General features: G+C 39.3%; 1 protein-coding gene across 6 annotated transcripts in view; it reads left to right on the top strand.

Annotated features, from left to right (window-relative positions):
- The window catches only part of rbm19 (RNA binding motif protein 19), a 285,521-nt gene that overhangs the window by 67,744 nt on the left and 197,321 nt on the right, over positions 1-20,456 (top strand). For all 6 annotated transcript variants that reach the window (XM_078554054.1, XM_078554055.1, XM_078554051.1 and 3 more), the window contains 3 exons: positions 1,966-2,096; positions 14,191-14,251; positions 15,200-15,279. In XM_078554054.1, the coding sequence (XP_078410180.1) occupies positions 1,966-2,096; positions 14,191-14,251; positions 15,200-15,279 (272 nt within the window). The remainder of the gene's footprint in view (positions 1-1,965; positions 2,097-14,190; positions 14,252-15,199; positions 15,280-20,456) is intronic.

The raw sequence follows: 20,456 nt of genomic DNA on the forward strand, positions 1-20,456 counted from the left end.
TTCCAATTACTCCTACAATATGAATAAGCCATTAAGTTTTAGCTATCATTTTAAGAAATGCCTGCCTGGCAACATCAGATAGCTGAAGTTGCAGATCTCTTAATTTGAAGAAAAGTTTTAAGGTTCTGCCTCCAGGCAATTGGTGTAGCAAAGATGTTTCACCCGTTATAAGATCCAAAGTTAATGCTCCCATTAGTGTGAAGTACGAAAGGTTAGATGCATAACTATTAATTTTCGATTGTAGACATGGAAGAAAAAGGAAACTGGTCAGTGCATTACTTCACCTGCTCACAGTTCATTGAACTTCTTTGGTACTGGGCATCATTCCTTGGAGTGGGAAGAGAAGGGGAAAATTGGTAATCTTGTGTCTCTGCCATTTCCCTTCATGTGCCATGAGAAACAAGTTTTTAAAGCTTCATCCTAGTGTTCTATCTCCATGTCTTCACCTCATCGAGGAGGATTAGAATATCATGCTGTGAAATTTTAAGTCTGTCTTTGCCTCTTTGCACTGCCCTGCTCCCTTTGGGCCAACCTCTAGCACCGCTTTTGATCATCCTTCCTAGTTCCTTCTCTGGCCCAGTGACATTTCCGTCTGATTATACTTATGTGAAATACTTTGGGACATTGTTCTACATTAACAGTGCTGTATTACTGCAAGTTGTAGTCAAACATAATGATGCATCATGGTAGATTTGCTTTGCTGTACATAATCAGCCATGAAGAACAACTGCAACATGTTTCTCTCAATATTCTGAACAAGATAGATGCGCACTGTAAACCTAAGAAATACAGCTATGCTTCACCAGGCATTACTGAACACATATCGAAGTCATCCTAATTGACCTGTGCCAGGGATGATTCAGTTGATGCCAGAAACTCTGTTGACAAACTTCGGCACTGACTGACATTAAAAGAGTGTTGACACCAAGATGGCATTAGCTGTGACTGTGCCAAATTTATTATAAACAAGGAAATTATAATTGGTATTTCAAAGGTGGTAGCTATCAGTCTAATAGTACAGAACTTTCCTTAGTGTGTCTTTAGTACAGAGATCCCAAAGATAGTGAATTGCAAGCCCCTCATGTAAATACGCATTTTTGATTTAGATTTCTGATAGGATCATTCTTAGAATTCAACTTATGTTTTTGCAAAGGGTTGCGTCCCAGTTTCATTTGGTTGGGGAAACTCCAAAGACAGAACTGGACGAGTGTTCACACTTTATGACTATCTTCAAAATGTAAATGTTACTTATGCAGAGCACTTTAGGATTTCTTGTAGGACAAAGAAATGAATCAATAAATGATCATTGAAAAGCTAACTGGATGATTGAATGCATACTACACTGCTACCATCTTGCAAGGAAGAAGCCCAGGGATAGGTTGAGGGTTATTTAATCACTTCCATGACTTCAATTGGGGATTCATTTATTATCATGTGCGAGGCTACCGCATAGAGCAAACCTCACACTTTTGCTTATTTTACTGTCAGATTCAACATATGACCATATGACAATGTCTTGGGACTAATTTGCCAAGAGGCTGGTGTTAAGGCAGTGCTCCCTCTTCCTAATTTCGATCCAGTTTGTCATGCGCCTGTGGTTTGTGTTGGATGTAGAATAAAGGAGGAAGATTATTTAATTGAAGTCTTTAAATGATTATGCATATTCCGTACACCAAAATCCCATCTGTTCCCACAGGCATTATGAAGTTATAACTTAAGGTGAGAAAGATTTTGAGCAAGAATGGAGCCAAAAGCTTCTGGTGCAAAAATCAACTGGAATGTCAATTTCACAATTTATAAATTAACATTTTAATCCACACAGGTCAGCAGAAACAATTTATGGATTTGAATTAATTTACCTTGAATTTACTGTTAATTTGGGAAAATAAATATTAAATGATTGCAATTTTAAAAAATGGCTTTTTGAGACTGAGCGCATTAAAAAATGTTTATGTTTTATGAAAGCTCAAGGTGCCAAAGCAAAGGATGAAAATGAAGCCGATGATTTGAGTGAGGATGAGGAAGAACGTATTCCAGGATGCACTTTATTTGTGAAAAATTTAAATTTTTTAACAACTGAAGAAACCCTGATGAAGGTATGTATTCTTCCAGGTTCTAAAACATTGAATTAATGGACCAGTGTTAGTGAGGATTTGCACTAAAGTCACCAATAATTAAAATCTGAAGGAATGACACTCCATACTTGTAAAAGTGAATCTTCAGTGCCAGGATGGTTGTTTGGCAGTAATTATAACTACTTATGGCATAAAAAAATTGCCTACATTAGAATGGACAAACCCCAACTTTTTCTGGCAAGTTTGTGCATTGATTACACAAGTACAGCAGCTCCACACTGTTCCTTGTGTTTGAATGCCAAGTTTCTTGACGAGATACTTGAGGGCCAGGGCATACTTGAATAGCAACTTGCTGATTTCCACATTTAACTGCATGTACAGTCATCGAAAGTTGCTATCTGATTTGTATTTTAATAACGGTGAATACTGATAGCCTCACCATTAATTTTACTGCTAAATCCAGGCCACTACTGCTCTTGCTATTCTGTGGCACTGCTTGTTTGATTTTACATTTCTGCTTAGGCAGATGAGCTCTGTGAAATTTGAGTGTAAGTTCCTGTCAGCAAAAAAAAAATGTAAACGTCATAAATTTTCTAGATCTTGAGCATCTAAATAACTGCATGGCAACCAAGTAGCTTCAAAATATTGTTACTGAATTACATATGTGTCAGTGGTAAACTTTGCATTGGAACTTCAACATAGAAGAGAGAGAATTCTGGACAGTAAAATTGAATTAAATTGAATTGCTGAGCATGACAATTCTGGTGTTGCAGCAGTTGATGAAACATTACAGAATATTCACCTTTTTTTGAAAGAAATCCAGAAGTCAAACGTTCACACTTGCTGTACAAAAGCAGTAACATTTAATAACAACAGAATTTGGGGTGGGGCAAGATGTAGTTGTAATGTCATCTAACCCTACCCATGAGAACGCTATGTCTGCTAGAGGCATGTTCAAGGTGTCAGTGAAATTTAAGACTCTTCAAGTGGCACCATCAGAAGTTTTAACACTAAAAAAGTTATTTTAAAAATAATAAAATTGCTTTCCCACTTGAATGAAAAGAGGGACATTCTGTTTCTGAGAAGTGAGTATGGACTTTCAATTAATTTACTTTGGATCTATTAATGTGACATGTATTGCTTACACTTAGTTGCTGTATTTCAAATCTAAGTTGAGCCATCAATGGAATAGCAGCAAAAACAACTTGTATTGATAGAAAACAAAAACAAAAATTGCTGGAAAAACTCAGCAGGTCTGACAGCATCTGTGGAAAGGAAGACAGAGTTAACATTTTGAGTCTGTATGACTCTTCATCAGAACTAAAGAGGAATAAGAAATGTGGTGAAATGCAAGCTGTTTAAGGGGGGTGAGACACGTGGAGCTGGATAGAGGGCCAGTGATAGGTGGAGGCAAAGGAGAGATTGCCAAAGATGTCATAAACAAAAGGACAAAGGGGTGTTGACGGTAGTGATATTAGCTAAAGGATGTGCTAATGGTGACATTAAGGGTAGAAAGCAGGATGAGCAAGTGACAGATGGTCCTAGTGGGGGTGGGATGGGGGGAAGGGATCGAAATAGGCTAAAAGGTGGACATAAAACATTGCTTTTATCTTAGTATTTATATAATTCGCCTTTAATGTGGAAATTCTGAAGATTAAGTCCACATGCAGCATAAAGTATCCTATGAATGCACAATGAATCAATAATTTTTAAGATAAAGTACTTTGAGCAGCCAGGATGCTAGGACAGGCCTGTTGAGGACGTTGTGTTGCATATAACTGAATAGCCAGAAAGGGAATAAAAGCTTTTCGATGTTTTGTGATGTAATATCTAAATACTATGATGTGAGGCAGAAATATAAATTACTTCAGAAATGCGATGAATAACACTAAATGGAATATCTAAGTATGGCAGAAATATGGGTATGTCCAGAATACTGTACATAAAGTTCATTGTAGCAGAAATGACAAGTGATAATTATTTACATCTGACAGTGCTAAACAACAAAATGGAACATGTGAGAGATATTTAAGATTATGTTCCATTGTTTCTCCCATAGGTCTGATGGCTGGAAGATGTGTTTCTCTAAGTCTCTTTCGCCGATATTTAGATTATTTCGAATGTTAAAAAGTCAGAGGTACCACCAGCCAGGCATGCATGGAACTCCATTTCCACTCCTCCCTAGTAGTGATATGCTTCCCTTATGCAGTTTTCCCTTGAGCATAAAGTCTAGGATAATAGTTCTGTGTGATACTGAGTGACTGATACATTAAGAAAGCTTTGGTTCAGTGTCATCCCTATTTTCCCCCTTAGCTGGATGCAAAAGATCCCATGACAATATTTTAAAGAAGGGAAGGTGTCCTGACCAATTTGTATCCCTCAACCAATATTACTAAAACAGATTGTCTGATCATTATCACATTGCTCTTTGTGAGACCTTCCTGTGCACAGATTCTTACATTGCAATAGTAACTGAATCTAAAGTACTTAACTGGCTATGAAGCACTTTGGGACATCCTGAGGTCATGAAAGATGCTATTTAAATGCTACTCAGTCTTTTTCACATTGTAAGATATGACAGAGACTTGAATGGCTCTATTTGAAAGTAAAATTCATAAACAATTTACTGATGCAATGTATGTAGCAATGAAATCTATTGAAAACACAAAATACAGTGATAATTTGCATGCATTTCTCCTAAAGATTTTTGCTGATAGACTAAAAGTGCAGCACAATAAAAGATGTTTAAATGGTTAGAATCTTCCAGGTACTATCTTTCATTCTCACTACTGTGACACTCTGAGCACTCCTATGTTTGACCAGATTAGCCGTCCCCTACTAAATCAACTTGACAAGCTTTGTTTAATTAAGCAATCATTTTTAGATTTAATTCTCATGGCATTGCCCTATCTCTTAGTTCCTTTTATTTTTATTAATTATTTAACATGGCCTCTACAACGATTTCTCTCTATTAAACATGTGAGTGAAATATGCAAAGTATTTTGACTGTTAAAATTCTCAAACACACAAGCTTTTCAAACTGTGCACAATTTTAAAGGATAAATCTCAATATTTCTTGTACACTTAGGGATGAATCCAATCTATAAGTTCTGCGGGCACACTCACATTACATAGGCATTTTCAAAAATCTAATTAGTTATGTACAAACCAGGGTTATGCATGCACAATGTATTTGGTGGAAGCCAGGCTGTGACCAGAGCATACTGATTAACAACGGCTTGAATTTATGAAGTGCCTTTAACATAGTCAAGCAACCCAATGATTCTTAAACAAAATTTGACACTGGGCCATATGAGATATTAGGACAGGTGAAGGAGATTTTTGGGGCGAGCATTCTAGAGTTTAGGACCTAGACATCTGAAGGAATGGCTGCCAATGGAGAAGGGAACAGAATAAGGGATTTTATGGAGATTTGTCATGCTGGAGTAGGGAGGGGAAAGGGCCGTGGTGGGATTTTAAAACCAGAATAAGATTCTTAAAACTGAACCGTTGCTGAACTGGGAACCAAAGTAGGTTAGCAAGCACAGGGGCAGTGGATGCAGGGGATTTGGTGCGAGTTAGGATAAAGGCAGTAGAGTTTTGGGTGAGCTCGATTTTACGGAGGGTGCATGGTGGGAGGCTGATCAAGAGATCATCGGAATACTTGGGCCCAGAGGTAACAAAGACAGGGATGACTTTTCGCAGTAGATGAGCTGAGGCAGACCTGGAGTAGGCGATGTTGAGTGGTCTTAATGATGGACTGGATATAGGATCAGAAGCTCAGCTAGGCTAAATACGATGCCATGGTTGCAAGTAGTCTAGTTCAGCTTCAGACAGTGGCGGGAAAAGAGAGAGAATTTGCGGTTAAGGAACAGAGATTGTGGCAAGGACAGAAGACACTGGTTTGAGTCTTAATATTGGAGGATATTCCTGCTCTTCCAGTACTGGAGTTTGGACTAGCAGTGTGATAAATCTAGGATAGTGAAGGGGCTGAGATAGGTGATGATGAAGTGAAGATGAGTGTTATCAGTGTACATGTGGAATCTTGCATGTTTTCAATAATGTTGCTGATGGCAAAGCATTTGAATGATAAATGAGAAGAGCCAAAGATAGATCCTTGGGGGACTTCTAACTTAAGTGTGCAAGAGTGGGGAGGGAAGTCATTGCAGGTGATTTTCTGGCTACAAATGGATAGATAAGAATGAAACAAGGTGAGTGCAGTCCCACCCAGGTGATAATACAGGGAGGTACTGTAAGGTGGATGGTATGATCAACTTTGTCAAAGGCTGCAGACAGGTTGAGAAAGAAAAGGGACAGATTAACATTGTCACAGTCACATAGGATGTCATTTAAGGGTCGTTATAGTGATGTGGCTGGGTTAGAAACTTGACTGGACAGTTTCAGATTGATTTCTGGAAAGGAGGGCAGGGAATTAGGCAAAAACAATTCGAAGACTTTGGAGGGAAGGAAGTTTGGAAATTGAGTGGTGGTTTGGAAAGACAGAGATCAAGAATACTTTTTAATGAATCTAAGAATCCTGGGTAAAGGTACTTTTACATACACACATGCCCTTTAGCAACAATACCTTCATTGCAGCATGTTTAAGAAAAAGAATCATGAGGAAGCTCTGGCTGGTAAAAGTAGGGAAAATCCCAAGATATTCTATAAGTATATCAATGGGAAGAGGATAACCAGGAAAAGAGTAGGGTCCATAAGGGACCAAGGGGGCACTCTATGGTGGAGCCAGAGGACATCGCTAGAGTGTTGAATGAATACTTCACATCTGTCTTCACCCAAGAGAATGAGGATGAAGGTATGGAACTTGGGGAGAGGGATTGCGAGGTTCTTAAGCAAATTGATATAGGGATTGACAACGTATTGGAGGTGTTGGCAGGCTTAAAAATGGACAGATCTCCAGGTCCGGACGATTTGTGTCCCAGACTGCTGAGGGAGGCAAGGGAGGAGATTGCAGGGGCTCTGACCCAAATTTTTAATTCTTCTCTGGCCACGGGGGAGGTGCCAGAGGACTGGAGAACAGCTAATGTGGTTCCGCTATTTAAGAAAGGTTGTAGAGATAAGCCAGGGAACTACAGGCCAGTGAGTCTCATGTCAGTGGTAGGGAAACTATTGGAGAAAATTCTGAAGGAGAGAATCTATCTCCACTTGGAGAGGCAAGGTTTGATCAGGGATAGTCAGCATGGCTTTGTCAGAGGGAGGGCATGCCTAACAAATTTGATTGAATTTTTTGAGGAGGTGGCCAGGTGTGTAGATGAGGGTAGTGCAGTTGGTGTAGTTTATATGGATTTCAGCAAAGCCTTTGACAAGGTCCCAAATGAGAGACTTATAAAGAAGGCAAATGCACATGGGATACAGGCTAATTTGATAAGGTGGATTCAAATTTGGCTTAGTTGTAGGAGACAGAGGGTGATGACAGAAGGATGCTTTAGTGACTGGAAGCCAGTGTCCAGTGGTGTACCACAAAGATCAGTGCTGGGTCCCCTATTATTTGTCATTTGTATAAACGACATAGATGACCATGTTGGGGGGTAGGATTAGTAAGTTTGTGGATGACACAAAGATTGGTCGAGTGGTTAACAGTGAGGTTGAGTGTTTTGGGCTACAAGAAGATATAGATGGGATGGTCAAATGGGCAGATAAGTGGCAGATGGAATTTAACCCTGAAAAGTGTGAGGTGATACACTTTGGAAGGAGTAATTTGACAAGGAAGTATTCAATGAATGGCATGACACTAGGAAGTTCTGAGGAACAAAGGAACCTTTGCGTGTGTGTCCATAGATCACTGAAGGCGGAGGGGCATGTTAGTGGGGTGGTGAAAAAGGCATATGGGACACTTGCCTTTATCAATCGAAGCATAGATTACAAAAGTAAGGAGGTCATGTTGGAGTTGTATAGAACCTTGGTGAGGCCACAGCTGGAGTAGTGTGTGCAGTTCTGGTCGCCACATTATAGGAAGGATGTGATTGCACTGGAGGGGGTGCAGAGGAGATTCACCAGGATGTTGCCTGGGATGAAACACTTAAGTTACGAAGAGAGATTGGATAGACTTGGGTTGTTTTCGTTGGAGCAGAGAAGACTGAGGGGAATGGACAGGTTGGATAGGGAGCAGCTGTTCCCCTTAGTTGAAGGGTTAGTCACAAGGGGACATAAGTTCAAGGTGAGGGGCAGGAGGTTTAGGGGGGATGTGAGGAAAAACTTTTTTACCCAGAGGGTGGTGACAGTCTGGAATGCACTGCCTGGGAGGGGGGTGGAGGCGGGTTGCCTCATATCCTTTAAAAAGTACCTGGATGAGCATTGCACATCATAACATTCAAGGCTGATGGGCCAAGTGCTGGTAAATGGGATTAGGTAGGTCAGGTGTTTCTCACGTGTCAGTGCAGACTCGATGGGCCGAAGGGCCTCTTCTGCACTCTGTGATTCTGTGAAAAGATATGAGCTTGAATTTCCTTGATCTGATTTATACGTTCAGCCTAATTGGCTGCTACAAAAAAGGATAAATCCCAGAAATTTGCAGTCACCATTGACTTAGCTGGGAGGTAGAGCTATGATCATTTTTGCATTGCTTCGATGATAATATTGGCAAAGGTCAAGGGAATTAAAGGGTAGCACAAATGACGGTGTAACTTACTTAGTGCCTTTGATTTCCTGGGACTTTTATGGTGTGTGACAAACCAATGTGCTAGATGTACCCTTCCAATGGGATAAGACTTTGGGAAATTTTCGGCCAATGTTGAAATACAAAGTGTAGTGATACTATCTGAATAAGGTAGCACTGATAGTGCACGGTATTTGCAATATAAATATAGCTAGTGCAAAGCCCATGGGAGAGATAATGCAGACATTTTTTTGTGCTGTCATTTACATTTCAACTTTAATTCATTAAAAATATCACTTGCCAATCTACTGTACTTGCTATTTGATTTCCTCCTTCTCTCTCTTTATTAAGTTCTCATTTTCTTTTGACTTCTGTCTTCCTGCAGAAGTAATGCCCAATTATCTGTCTCAAACAGCAGTTCCCTTTTGCTGGACTGAGTCGTAAAAATCTTGTCTTAAGATCTTTTATACTGTAAGTTCTGTAGGTGATCACTTCCTACATCGTATCCTGTGATTCTCTTCAGCATAGCCTTTTACTTTTGTACAATTTAAAACCAGCATTAATGAAATTTGCAAAGGAGAGAACATTTTTTTAAAATGATCTCTGATAGAACTGACTCCAATATTTAAGTTCCGAAAGCATTCTTGAGTTCCTTTTTAAGTTTTTCTGAAGAAAGGTGTTTTAAATTAATAATATGTATTGATGATGCAATCTTTTTAAAGTTACTTGTTTTCCCCTACCCAATCTTGGACACTCAATAGGCATGTTGTGTACTGTACAAATTCTGCCCCCTCATTGCTGGGATTGGGTTTTGGATCTAATCCGAACCACAGCTGACTATAAAAATGCTAATTGAAATTAATTTTGGACACTTTCACCCAAGTTCACAGCTTAGAATTGTTGGTGTGACTAGAAAGGCCAGCAAAATGGAAGTGTGATTGCTGTAGGTGCTTTTTTGTGGTTTTAGTTGAGGCCCACTGTTTAGACTGTGTGGGAGAACTTTACCTGCACCTAACTTGTTGCCTTTGTTTGATGTCATGATTGTGTTTGGAAGGTGGGAGGTTCCTGTATGTTCCTAACCAGGTGAGCAAAAATATTGGCCCAAGTGCATTTTTTAAAGTGCCCAGCCATTTGGTGTTGAAGCCTTTTGTTTGAAACATAGCTATATTCCCTTATCGATCACCAAAGTGAATGAATCCTCAGAATAGTACATAGCTTGGTAGAGATGAGAAACCGATCTGTAGAAATAAGTAAGCTACCAAATTATGTAGAATTACATAGGAAAAATAGTACAGAAATAGGTCATATCAGCCCAGTAAGTCCATTCTGGTGTTCATGCTCCACTCGAGCATCCCCCCTTCTTGCCTCATCCAAATCTATCATTGTAACCCCTCTATTTCCTTCTCCCTCATATACTTGTATTGTCTTCCCTTAAATGTATCTATATTATTCACTTCAAAACTCCATGTGATAACAAGTTCCACATTCTCACCACTCTTTGGGAAAGAAGTTTCTTTTGAATTCCCTATTAGATTTCTTGGTGACTATCTTAGACAAGAATGTGAGAGAAACTGATGGCCTCTACTCATGCTCTTGTCCACAAGAGGAAATGTTTTCTCTCTATTCACTTTATCAAAACTGTCCCCTAATTTTAAATACCTTTATTCAGTCTTCCCTCAGCTGCCTTTCTCAAGGGAAAAGAGACACAGCTTGTTAGTCCTTTCCTGACATGCATTCCCACCCATTTCTGGTATCATCCTTTTAAATTTTCTGCACCCTCTCCAGTGCCTCTTTATCTTTTTTGTAATATGGCGACCAAAACAGCCCGCAATATTCTTAAGTGTGGCCTTACCAAGGTTCAATGCAGGTAGCTTAGTGCTTTCGAAAGGCTTAGTGCTTGGTTAGCCTTTTTTTATGGCCTAGCTATCCTGTGGCATAATTGTTGGGTCAAAATTTTTCAGCCGTTGTGCGGGTCAGGCCTGACATGCCGACACGTAAAATGACGCGCAATGACGTTGGGTGTGCGTCCCGACATCATTGTGTTGTCTCACAAAGTTTCGTTCGGTGGGCACGCACCAGAGTCAGCTGCGTGCCTGCCGATATTTAAACAGCCTACCAAGGCCATTAAGGAAGTAATTAAGGTCATTGTTGATGCTGGAAAGGTGAGAAGGCCAAGCGGCCTTCATGTTTTTTAGGGAACCTCATCCACGAGTAGGATGAGGTTTCCTAAAGCTTTTATTAATTAAATAAAAAAATTTTATGAAGTATTAAAATATGTCCCATCTCATGTGACACAGTCACATGAGATGGGACATGTTTAAATAACTTTTCGAATCATTTATTTATTTGAAAACCGCTTCAATCTCTCTGAGGCAGCTCGATGCCTTGGGGAGATTGAAGCACTCTTTTGCGTGCATGCCGATTGCGGGCAGCTATGGGCTCCACGACTGCCCGCGCCCGCCGAGCCCACCCACTGACTGAAAAATTCAGGCATTAGTGATTGTATTAGTAATCTGAGATCCCTTTTTCCTCTACTTCACCTAGACTTGCAACTACCAAGTGACAAGTGACCTTCCTATTCTTTGTACTGAAATGTATCTGTGTTGAGCTTCATTTGCCAATTATTTGCTCATTCTGCAAGTTTATTGATGCCCTACTGTAATTTGTTGCAGTCCTCCTCATTTTTAAATTCGTTCATGGGATGTAGGCATTGCTGGCTAGGCCAGCATTTATTGCCTATCCCTAATTGCCCTTGTTGAGAGGGCATTTTAAAAGTCAACCATATTGCTGTGGGTCTGGAGTCACATGTAGGCCAGACCAGGTAAGGGTGGCAGATTTCCTTCCCTAAAGGCCATTAGTGAGCTATCACCCTAATTTGGTGGAGTTTGTAAACTTAGAAATTGTGTTTTCAATTCTAAAGACCTAATCAATAATGTAAATTGTAAACAGTAGTGGTCTCAGCACTGATCCTTATGGAACACCACTTCCCAGTTCTGTCTTTCTGAATAACTACCCTTTATTCCCACTTTCTGCTTTCTGTCTTGAGGCCAGCTGGTAATCCATTCTGCCACTTGCCCCCTGATTCCACATTGTCTGACCTTATTAATTAATCTATTATGGGACACCTTATCGATGGCCCTTTGAAAATCCAAATAAATTACATCATCTATATTATCGTTATCTACTCTCTTTTACCTCCTCAAAAAATCATTCAGTTTGCTCAAGCAAGATTTTCCCTTTTGTAATTCATGCTGACTATTCATTATCATATTTTCCGTTTCTAGATGTTCTTCTATTCTCTCCCTTTAGTCAGGATTCCATTATTTTTCCTACCACCAATGTTAAGCTGACTGGCCTACGATTCCCAGATTCTGCCCTCCTCAAGTACAAAAATTACATTAGCTATACACCGGTTCTCTGGCACTATACCTTTTTCTAACGATTTATTAAATATGTATAGTAATGCCTCTGCTATCTCTCCCCTAGCTTATTTCAAAATTTGTGAATGCAATCCATCTGGATCAGGGATTTTATCATCTTTGACTTGGTTTAATTTATTCAGTACGCCCTCCTTTTTTCTTTTAAATGCACTCACCTCATCCTTTAATACCATGCCTACCTGTACTATCTACCTGGTAATTACTGAAGCAAAATAATTATTTCATGGGCAGCATTTTTCACTGAGCAGGCGGGCGCGCACCCGACCCACTTGAGCGTAAAATGATGCGCGATATTTCAGTCAGCCGGCGTGCCCTGGAATCGGCAGCGCACCCGCCAACAATTAAAAAGTCTATTAAGGCCATTAACAGTATAATTGATTTAAATTTTTCGCTGCCCATCCAACCTTACGGTTGGCGGGCAGGCAAAAAGGCCAAGTGGACTTTGCATTTTTGGCGAAACCTCATCCATGGGCAGGATGAGGTTTCAACCAGTGATTTTTTTTTTAAAAATTCAAAACTTTTAACACTGATATTTAACATGCCCCTGCTCATGTACCAAGTCACAAGAGGGGCCAATTTTAAAAATCATTTCAAAAACCTTTATTGTTAGTTTTCAAAACTCTTCCCTCCCTGAGGCCTCTCTGTGCCTCAGGGAGCTTTTCCAGCATGCGCATGCATGGACTTGTGCACTCGTGCCCTTCCCACACCCCCACACAGGCAGCGCTGAGCGCTGCCACGCGCATTTCACACTGTCCGGGCCTTAATTGACCCACCAGCATGAAATCACAGTCCGGCCCCAATTGCAGGCGGCGGTCGGCTTCCCTACCGTTCCTTCCCTGCCCAATGAGGGAAAAATCCTGGCCCATATTTCTGCCATCTCTTTATTGTTACCTGTGGTATTATCCAGTCTATCCTTTAATGGTGCTATTCTTATCATAGTCTTCCTTTTTTTAATTGATGTGCTTGTAAAATATTTTACTGTTTTATGTTCCTTGATAATTTAATTTCATAATTCGTCTTTACTATCCTAATTGCTTTTTTTTGACTTTTCTCCTAATCTCTTTGTATTTTGTCTTATCATGCCCTCCTCTGCTCTACTTAATGAATGCCTCATTCCCAACCCTCAATTGTTCCCCTATACCTTTATGTATCCATGGAGTCTCACTATTGTTTGGTTTGTTCTTTCCTTTTAACGGAATGTATTTTTCCAGCATTCTGTTGAACACTTTTAAATGTTTGCCAATATTGTTGCCCACTTTATTTTCCCAGATTCTATTCTCAGCCCCTCAATCAACTTTTCTCCAAGCTATTAACTACAAAGGCCACAAAGAACCAGATGCAGGAAGGAAAAAAAAATGATGGGGAATTAAACACATTGATATTTGCCTACCAAAGCTGAAAATTTGCCTCGGCCTCTCACTTAGTACGCATGCTGAGCATACAAGAGGAACATGCAAAATAGGCAGAAGTAGGCCATTTAGTCCTTCGAGTCTAGTCTGCCATTCAACAAGATTATGGCTGACCTTCTGCCTCAACTCCACCTTCCCACACCCATAGCCTTTGATTCCCTTAGTACTCAAAAATCTTGAATATACTCAACGACTGAGCATCCATGGCTTTCCAGGGTAGAATTCCACAGATTCATAACTCTTTGAGTGAAGAAATTTCTCCTGATCACAGTCCTAGTTGGTCACTCCTTATTCTGAGACTGTGACCTGATGTTCCAGAATCCCCAGCCATTTTTTCAACCTCTACTCCGTCAAGCTCCGTAAGAAATTTACATGTTTCAACCATGTCATTTCTTATTCTGAACTCCAGGAAATATAAGCCTAGTCGATTTCTCCTCATAGAACGCTCCCCTCATCCCAGGAACCAGTCTAGTAAATCTTTATTACATTCCCTCCTAGGCTAACATGTCCTTCCTTAGGTACAGAAGTACACATTTCCAGTCTTTATATAAGCTTGTTTATATGCGTCTGAATCTCTGGAGTTTTTTTCCAATTTCCCTAAATTTTATATAATTTTAATTAGTGTTCATCTTTGTTCATTGCTTCCTTTGCAGGCGTTTGGCAAGTGTGGATCATTGAAAAGTTGCAGTATTTCGAAGAAGAAAGACAAGACAGGTGAATATTTCAGTGTATTAACTTTCTCTCTCTCTCTCTCTCAAGCTTCAAAATTTGATGAATAATTATGTATTTTTAATGATGTCTATGATCTGAAATTTGCCTAGGTAGTTTCATGTAATGCGTATGACCTCTAATATGAATTGAGCATATTCTATGCCAAACATTTTTTTAAATCACCTAAATGTGGAAGGTCACTTTACTCCAGAGCCAATGATGAGCTTTGAAAATGTCTGTAATGGTGGGATGAAAATTATACTGCACAATTATTTATCAAATATACACATGGATTTAAAAAATACTTCTGGCCTAGTAATAGAACTGGTGAAAATTTAGCTTCATGTCCCCACACTGCATGAGAAATCCATATATTTGGATTCAAAATCAGTTAAACATAATGCTTTAATATCAATTTTTGAAGTACAGGATATATTTACACTCTGTTATGTTCTGAAATTCTGCTGCTATAAATACTGTCATTACTTTTAATGCTGACAGAAAGCAGATTTTGATAAAGATTGCAAGTGTTGGAATGTATGCCAATACAGTACTTTGTACAAAACTGGTTTCTTCATGTGCTTACAAAATTCCACTTCAAAAATTTTCTCTCTTTTTGGTGAGTTATTCTACCTTGCATATTTACGCATATCTGATAAACTTATTTTTTGGATTATGTACAGGAATTATTTTTCCTTTAATTTTCTCTTGCTGCAGTCCAAGTGGCAGTACATTTGTGACTAGTAGCTGAGAAGAAGGCCAGATAATTATGGATTGCTTTAACTGGCCTCAGTTATACACACTAATCATCCAGTAGTTGGCTTACTTTCAGCATGGGAACCTGGATGATATAAATGATGAGCAACTATGTGGCAAACTGGTGACTTCTGGTTATGAATAATCCTCTTGAACTGTTAGGAAGCATTTGAATTTATGATTTTTGTTTTATAGGTTCTCTTTTATCAATGGGATATGGTTTTGTGGAATATGCAAAACCAGAGTGTGCGAACAAAGCACTAAAACTGCTTCAGGTAACCAGACTTGTATTATGTTCATGGAACAGTATTTCCGGTATCTCCTTTAACGGGAATCAGGATATAGAGAATGTATATTTTTTTAAATTGTCAGAATAGAAAATGGTTCAGATTTTAAAATTCTGTTTTAAAACAATGTACTTGTTAATTTCAACCTTGTTGACTCTGCTCATTACTGAAGGCTCTAGAATTGTAAAATAATGCTGGTTAAACTGCCATTTGTAAGCAAAAGCACAGGTGAGGGTTACTAAGCCATGCTGTTAAAATCAAATATTAAAGCTGTGTTAAGCTCTGATAGGTTGATATCTAGTAATTCACATGCTATTGTAAAGCTGGTGAAGGTTCAGGTTAGTGGAAGTAATTATGCTGAAATGCCATACATTGCATAAGAGCAAATATTCAACTGGTAACTGAAATAATACACACATGCCTGGAATGAGGAAGACATTTGCAAATGATAAGTGACACATTTAAGTCTTCTCCACAAGTCGGCTAACAATGGTACTTCATAGTTTTCTATGGAATGTTCTATTTGTGCCACAAGTTAAGTTTAAATATTCTTTTCAAAGAATCTTTAGTTTTACTGGGAACTTTACCTATATGTGACCTTGTAATATTTGTATAGTTAGATACAGTAACCTTTATACCTCTTCAAATATGATTGATTATCACATTGAAATTTTGATAAAATGTTATAAAGTGCCTTTCAGGACCTCGAGCTGACTCAAAGTGCTTTGAACCCAATAAAGAACTTTTAAAATGTAGTCACTGTTTTATTGTAAGAAAAGCAGCAGCAAATTTGTGCACAGCAAAGACTTACAAACAGCAATGAGATAATGACCAGTTAATATGTTAATTTTTTTTGTTGGTGCTGGAACTTGGCTTGGGTAGGGAGGGGGTGGGGAATCAAACTTATCACCACCTAGTGACTGTTGCTAGAGAGTAACTGTAGTGCTAGGATAAGATTGGGTGTAGCTATGATGCCCAAACTCACTGTCTGGCTCAACAGTAATGCTCAATTAGTGAAAGATATCTAAACTTTTACAAGGCAGAAGAGAAAAATTGGTATTGTGCAGGAGCAAAAAGAAACAAAGTTGTGAGGGGGAAGAATCACAGACTTAGAGAAGAGTTAGAGGAGGCAGTATGCTGGAAAGTTTGGCATTGAGTGATTGCAATATGAAAGGGAATATGGACTGTGGCATTGCAAATTAGATCCTGTTTGTGGAAGCTACAAAAGACTACAAAAAGCCTCATGGTGAAAAAAGACAAAGAGGTAGGGACAGAAGTGGGTGTTATTTCTAAGGGTGAAGAAAAACATTCTTGATAGGGAATCATATGTCAGGAAAAACTTAGCTGAGATGAACAGTACACTGTGAATGTACATTCTTGGAACTGGTCTGAGATATCGTAGCCTGAGATGGTAGTTGCAAAGGTGGTTAGAGTTGAAAACTATTGTATTGCCTGGAGGTAATAATCCTGAGCCACATGCAAATTGGCATAGGGCAAATAAGATTGGAGAGATGAATGCGTGGCTCAAAGACTGGTGTGGAGAAGTGGGTTCCAGTTTGTGGGACACTGGCACCAGTACTGGGGAAAGTGGGAACTGTACTATTGGGATGGTCTACGTCTAAACTATGCTGAGACGAGCGTTCTTGCAAATCCCATAACTAGGGAAGTGGAAAGACTTTTAAACTAAATCGTGGGGGCAAGGGATCAAGTGTGCGAAGATGTGGTAAACTAAAGTGTAGAGACGAGATAAGAGAGGAAGGTATTGATTTGGAAAATGATAAACAGACCATGACAGGAAGGGATAGAGAGTGCAAGTCTAACAGTAAACCAATAGATAAGGCTAGAGGTTACAAAAATAATAAAAGGAAAAAACTTAAGGTTCTGTATCTGAATGCACGTAGCATTCAAAACAAAACATATGAACTAGTAGTGCAAATGGAGATAAATAAGTAAGATCTAAAAGCCATTACAGAGACATGGCTACAGGATGGGATAGATTGGGACCTGAACATAGGAAGGATAGGAAGTTAGGAAAAGGTGGAGGGATGGGTCTGTTAATTAAATACAACATTAACACAATAGAGAGGGATGGCCTAAGTGCAGGAAACCAGGATATAGAAGTGGCTTGGGTAGAGATGAGGAATGATAAAGGCAAGAAGTTGCTTGTGGGAGTGGTGTACAGGTGCCCTAACAGTAATCAAATGGAAAGACGGGGTATTAAAGAAGAAATAGTGGGAGCTTATGAGAAAGGTACAGTGATTATCATGGGGGATTTTAATCTACAGATGGTGCAAAACCAGATGGGCAGAGGTAGCATAAATGAATTCATAGAATGTTTTTGGGATAGTTTCTTTGATTAGCATGTTCTGGAACCAACCTGGGAACAGGCTACGCTGGACCTGGTATTGTGCAATGAGATAGGATTAACTAATGACCTCACAGTGAAGGCCCCCCTAGGTAACAGTGATCATAATATGATTGAATTTTACATTCAGTTTGAGGGAGCGAAGACTGGGTTTAACAATAGTATTTTAAACTTAAATAAGGACAGTTACGTGGGCATGAAAGCAGAGCTAGTGAAAGTGAACTGGAAGCTTAAGTTAAGGGATGGTTCAATGGAGATCCAGTGGCAGATATTTAAGGAGATATTTCAGAATATACAGAATAAGTACATTCCAACAAGAAAGAAAAATTCCAAGGGAGGATCCACCATCCGTGGTGAACTAAAAGAGTTACAGATAGTATCAAACTTAAGGAAAAAGCATATAATTGTGCAAAGATGGGTGGCAGGCCAAAAGATTGGACAGAATATAAAAAACAGCAAAGGATGACTAAAAGATTAATAAGAAGGGAAAAATTAAGTACAAGAGAAAGCTAGCTAGAAATATAAAGAGTTTCTATAGATATTTTTTAAAAAGAGTTAAAGTGAGCATTGGTCCTATAGAAAGCAAGTCTGAGCAATTAATAATGGAAAATAAGCAGATGGCAGATGCATTGAATAGCTATTTTGCATCGGCCTTCACTATAGAGGATACAAGTAACATCCCAAAAATAGTTGTAAATCAGGAATTGGAAGGGAGGGAGGAACTCAAGAAAATCACAGTCACCAGGGAAGCGGTACTTAGCAAATTGTTGGAACTGCGGGTTGAAAAGCCCCCAGGCCCTGATGGATTTCATCCTAGGGTCTTGAAAGAAGTGGCTAGTGGGATAGTTGACGCATTGGTTTTATTTTTCCAAAATTCACTAGATTCGGGGAAGATTCCATAGATTGGAAAATAACTAATGTAACTCCTTTATTCAAAAAGGGAGGGAGACGGAAAGCAGGAAACAATAGGCTAGTTAGTTTAACATCTGTCGTAGGGAATATGTTAGAAGCTATTATTAAAGACGTTATAACAGGGCACTTGGATAAATTCAAGGTAATCAAGCAGAATCAATATGGCTTTTTGATAGGGAAATCATTTTAACCAATTGAGGCTCTTTAAAGAAGTAACAGGTGCTGTGGATAAAGAAGGCATTTGATAAGGCGCCTCATCAAAGGTTATTGAGGTGTCAGCTGTGGCTCAGTTCATAGCACCCTCGCCTTTGAATCAGAAGGTTGTGGGTTCATGTCCCACTCCCGGAAACCAAGAACTGTGAATGTACTCGAAAGAGTTGCAATCTGTGACTGTTGATAACTCGAAAGAGTATCAAAGGTTATTGCGGAAAATTAAAGCTCATGGTGTAGGGGGTAACATTGGCATGGATAGAAGATTGGCTAGCTAACGGGAAACGGCAAGCATAAATGGCTCATTTTCTGGTTGGCAGAATGTGACGAGTGGTGCGCCACAGGGATCAGTGCAGGAGCCTCAACTCATTACAATTTATATAAATGATTTGGTTGAAGGGACTGATGGTATGGTTGTTAAATTTGCTGATGACACAAAGGTAGGTAGGAAAGTAAGTTGTGAAGAGGACATAAAGCGACTACAAAAGAATATAGATAGGTTAGGTGAGTAGGCAAAGACCTGGTAAATGGAGTATAATGTAAGGAAATGTGAGATTGTCTATTTTGGCAGGACAGTCATACAGGATAATTTTCTATAGCTTAGAGCAGTGAGCAAAATTGGATAGGGACTTAAACAAGGATTTTTGTGAGTATAATTATAAGACATCTACGCATTCCAAAATTTTTTGGGGACAAAGGGAAAATAGTTGGAAAATGAATAAGATTAGAGATGAAGAGATGAGCACTTGGTTGAGTTATCACAGAGCAACTGTGGAACCATACTCAAGAACGTGTTAATACCTTTAAGGGCAGGGGAAGGAGAGAAATATGTGACACTTGCCATAATTCAATCTTGATGAGATTGCCAAGAGTGATGGGTTGCTAAAAATACTGCCAAATCTTTAGCCTCCAATTGAGATGACCTAGATTCAGCCTTGTTTCCTTATTGTTACGACCAGGTGAGGAGGGCTCGAATGGCTCCCTCCTTTGCTCTCTCATCGTTTGATCACAGCATGTTTTTTTTTTTGTTTGGAAAAGATATACTTGCCAATTCAGTGAGAACTTACCTGTTTACACACACTGATTATAAAAGAATCTACAGGACAGGTTTTTAAAAAGAATGAGGTTCGCTTCATTATACTTAAACCAATCTAAACAAAAATAATAAAATACACACAGACTTTCACACGTGCACACTTGAAATTCACACACAGATTTTGGAATGGGGAAGAATAAGTTGGCCAAGTTAGAATCCATAAAAAAGGTGAAAGAGTATACAGCCTGTAGTTTAGTGACTCGGCTGGCCTAGGCTGAACTCGATGGTCTCAGTGCTTCCGATTTAAAGATGTAGGCGACGGAGTTGGTTTAGCTTCAGGTGAGTGTATTGCTGGGTTGGATATTTTAAGAAATCTCTGTCTACAGCAGGGCGTCCCTGAATGATTACAGTCAGCAAATGGGGCTCAAAGCTTACCAGGTGGGTTGGAGAAAAAAGGAGGCAGGAGGGACCCACTTGGGTCTTCTCCCTAAGTTGCTTGTCCTCCGTTCTGCTGAGAAGACATGAGGTTTAAACATAAAGGTTTGGCTTATCATGTAACCTTCATTCTCCAACAGCCTTGGGGATTCAGAAAAAGATATTGACTGTGCATTCCAAAGGTGACTGGTTCATGTCTGGAAACAA

This window comes from Cetorhinus maximus, chromosome 12 (genome assembly GCF_964194155.1).
Source record: "Cetorhinus maximus chromosome 12, sCetMax3.hap1.1, whole genome shotgun sequence".
Classification (NCBI taxonomy): domain Eukaryota; kingdom Metazoa; phylum Chordata; class Chondrichthyes; order Lamniformes; family Cetorhinidae; genus Cetorhinus; species Cetorhinus maximus.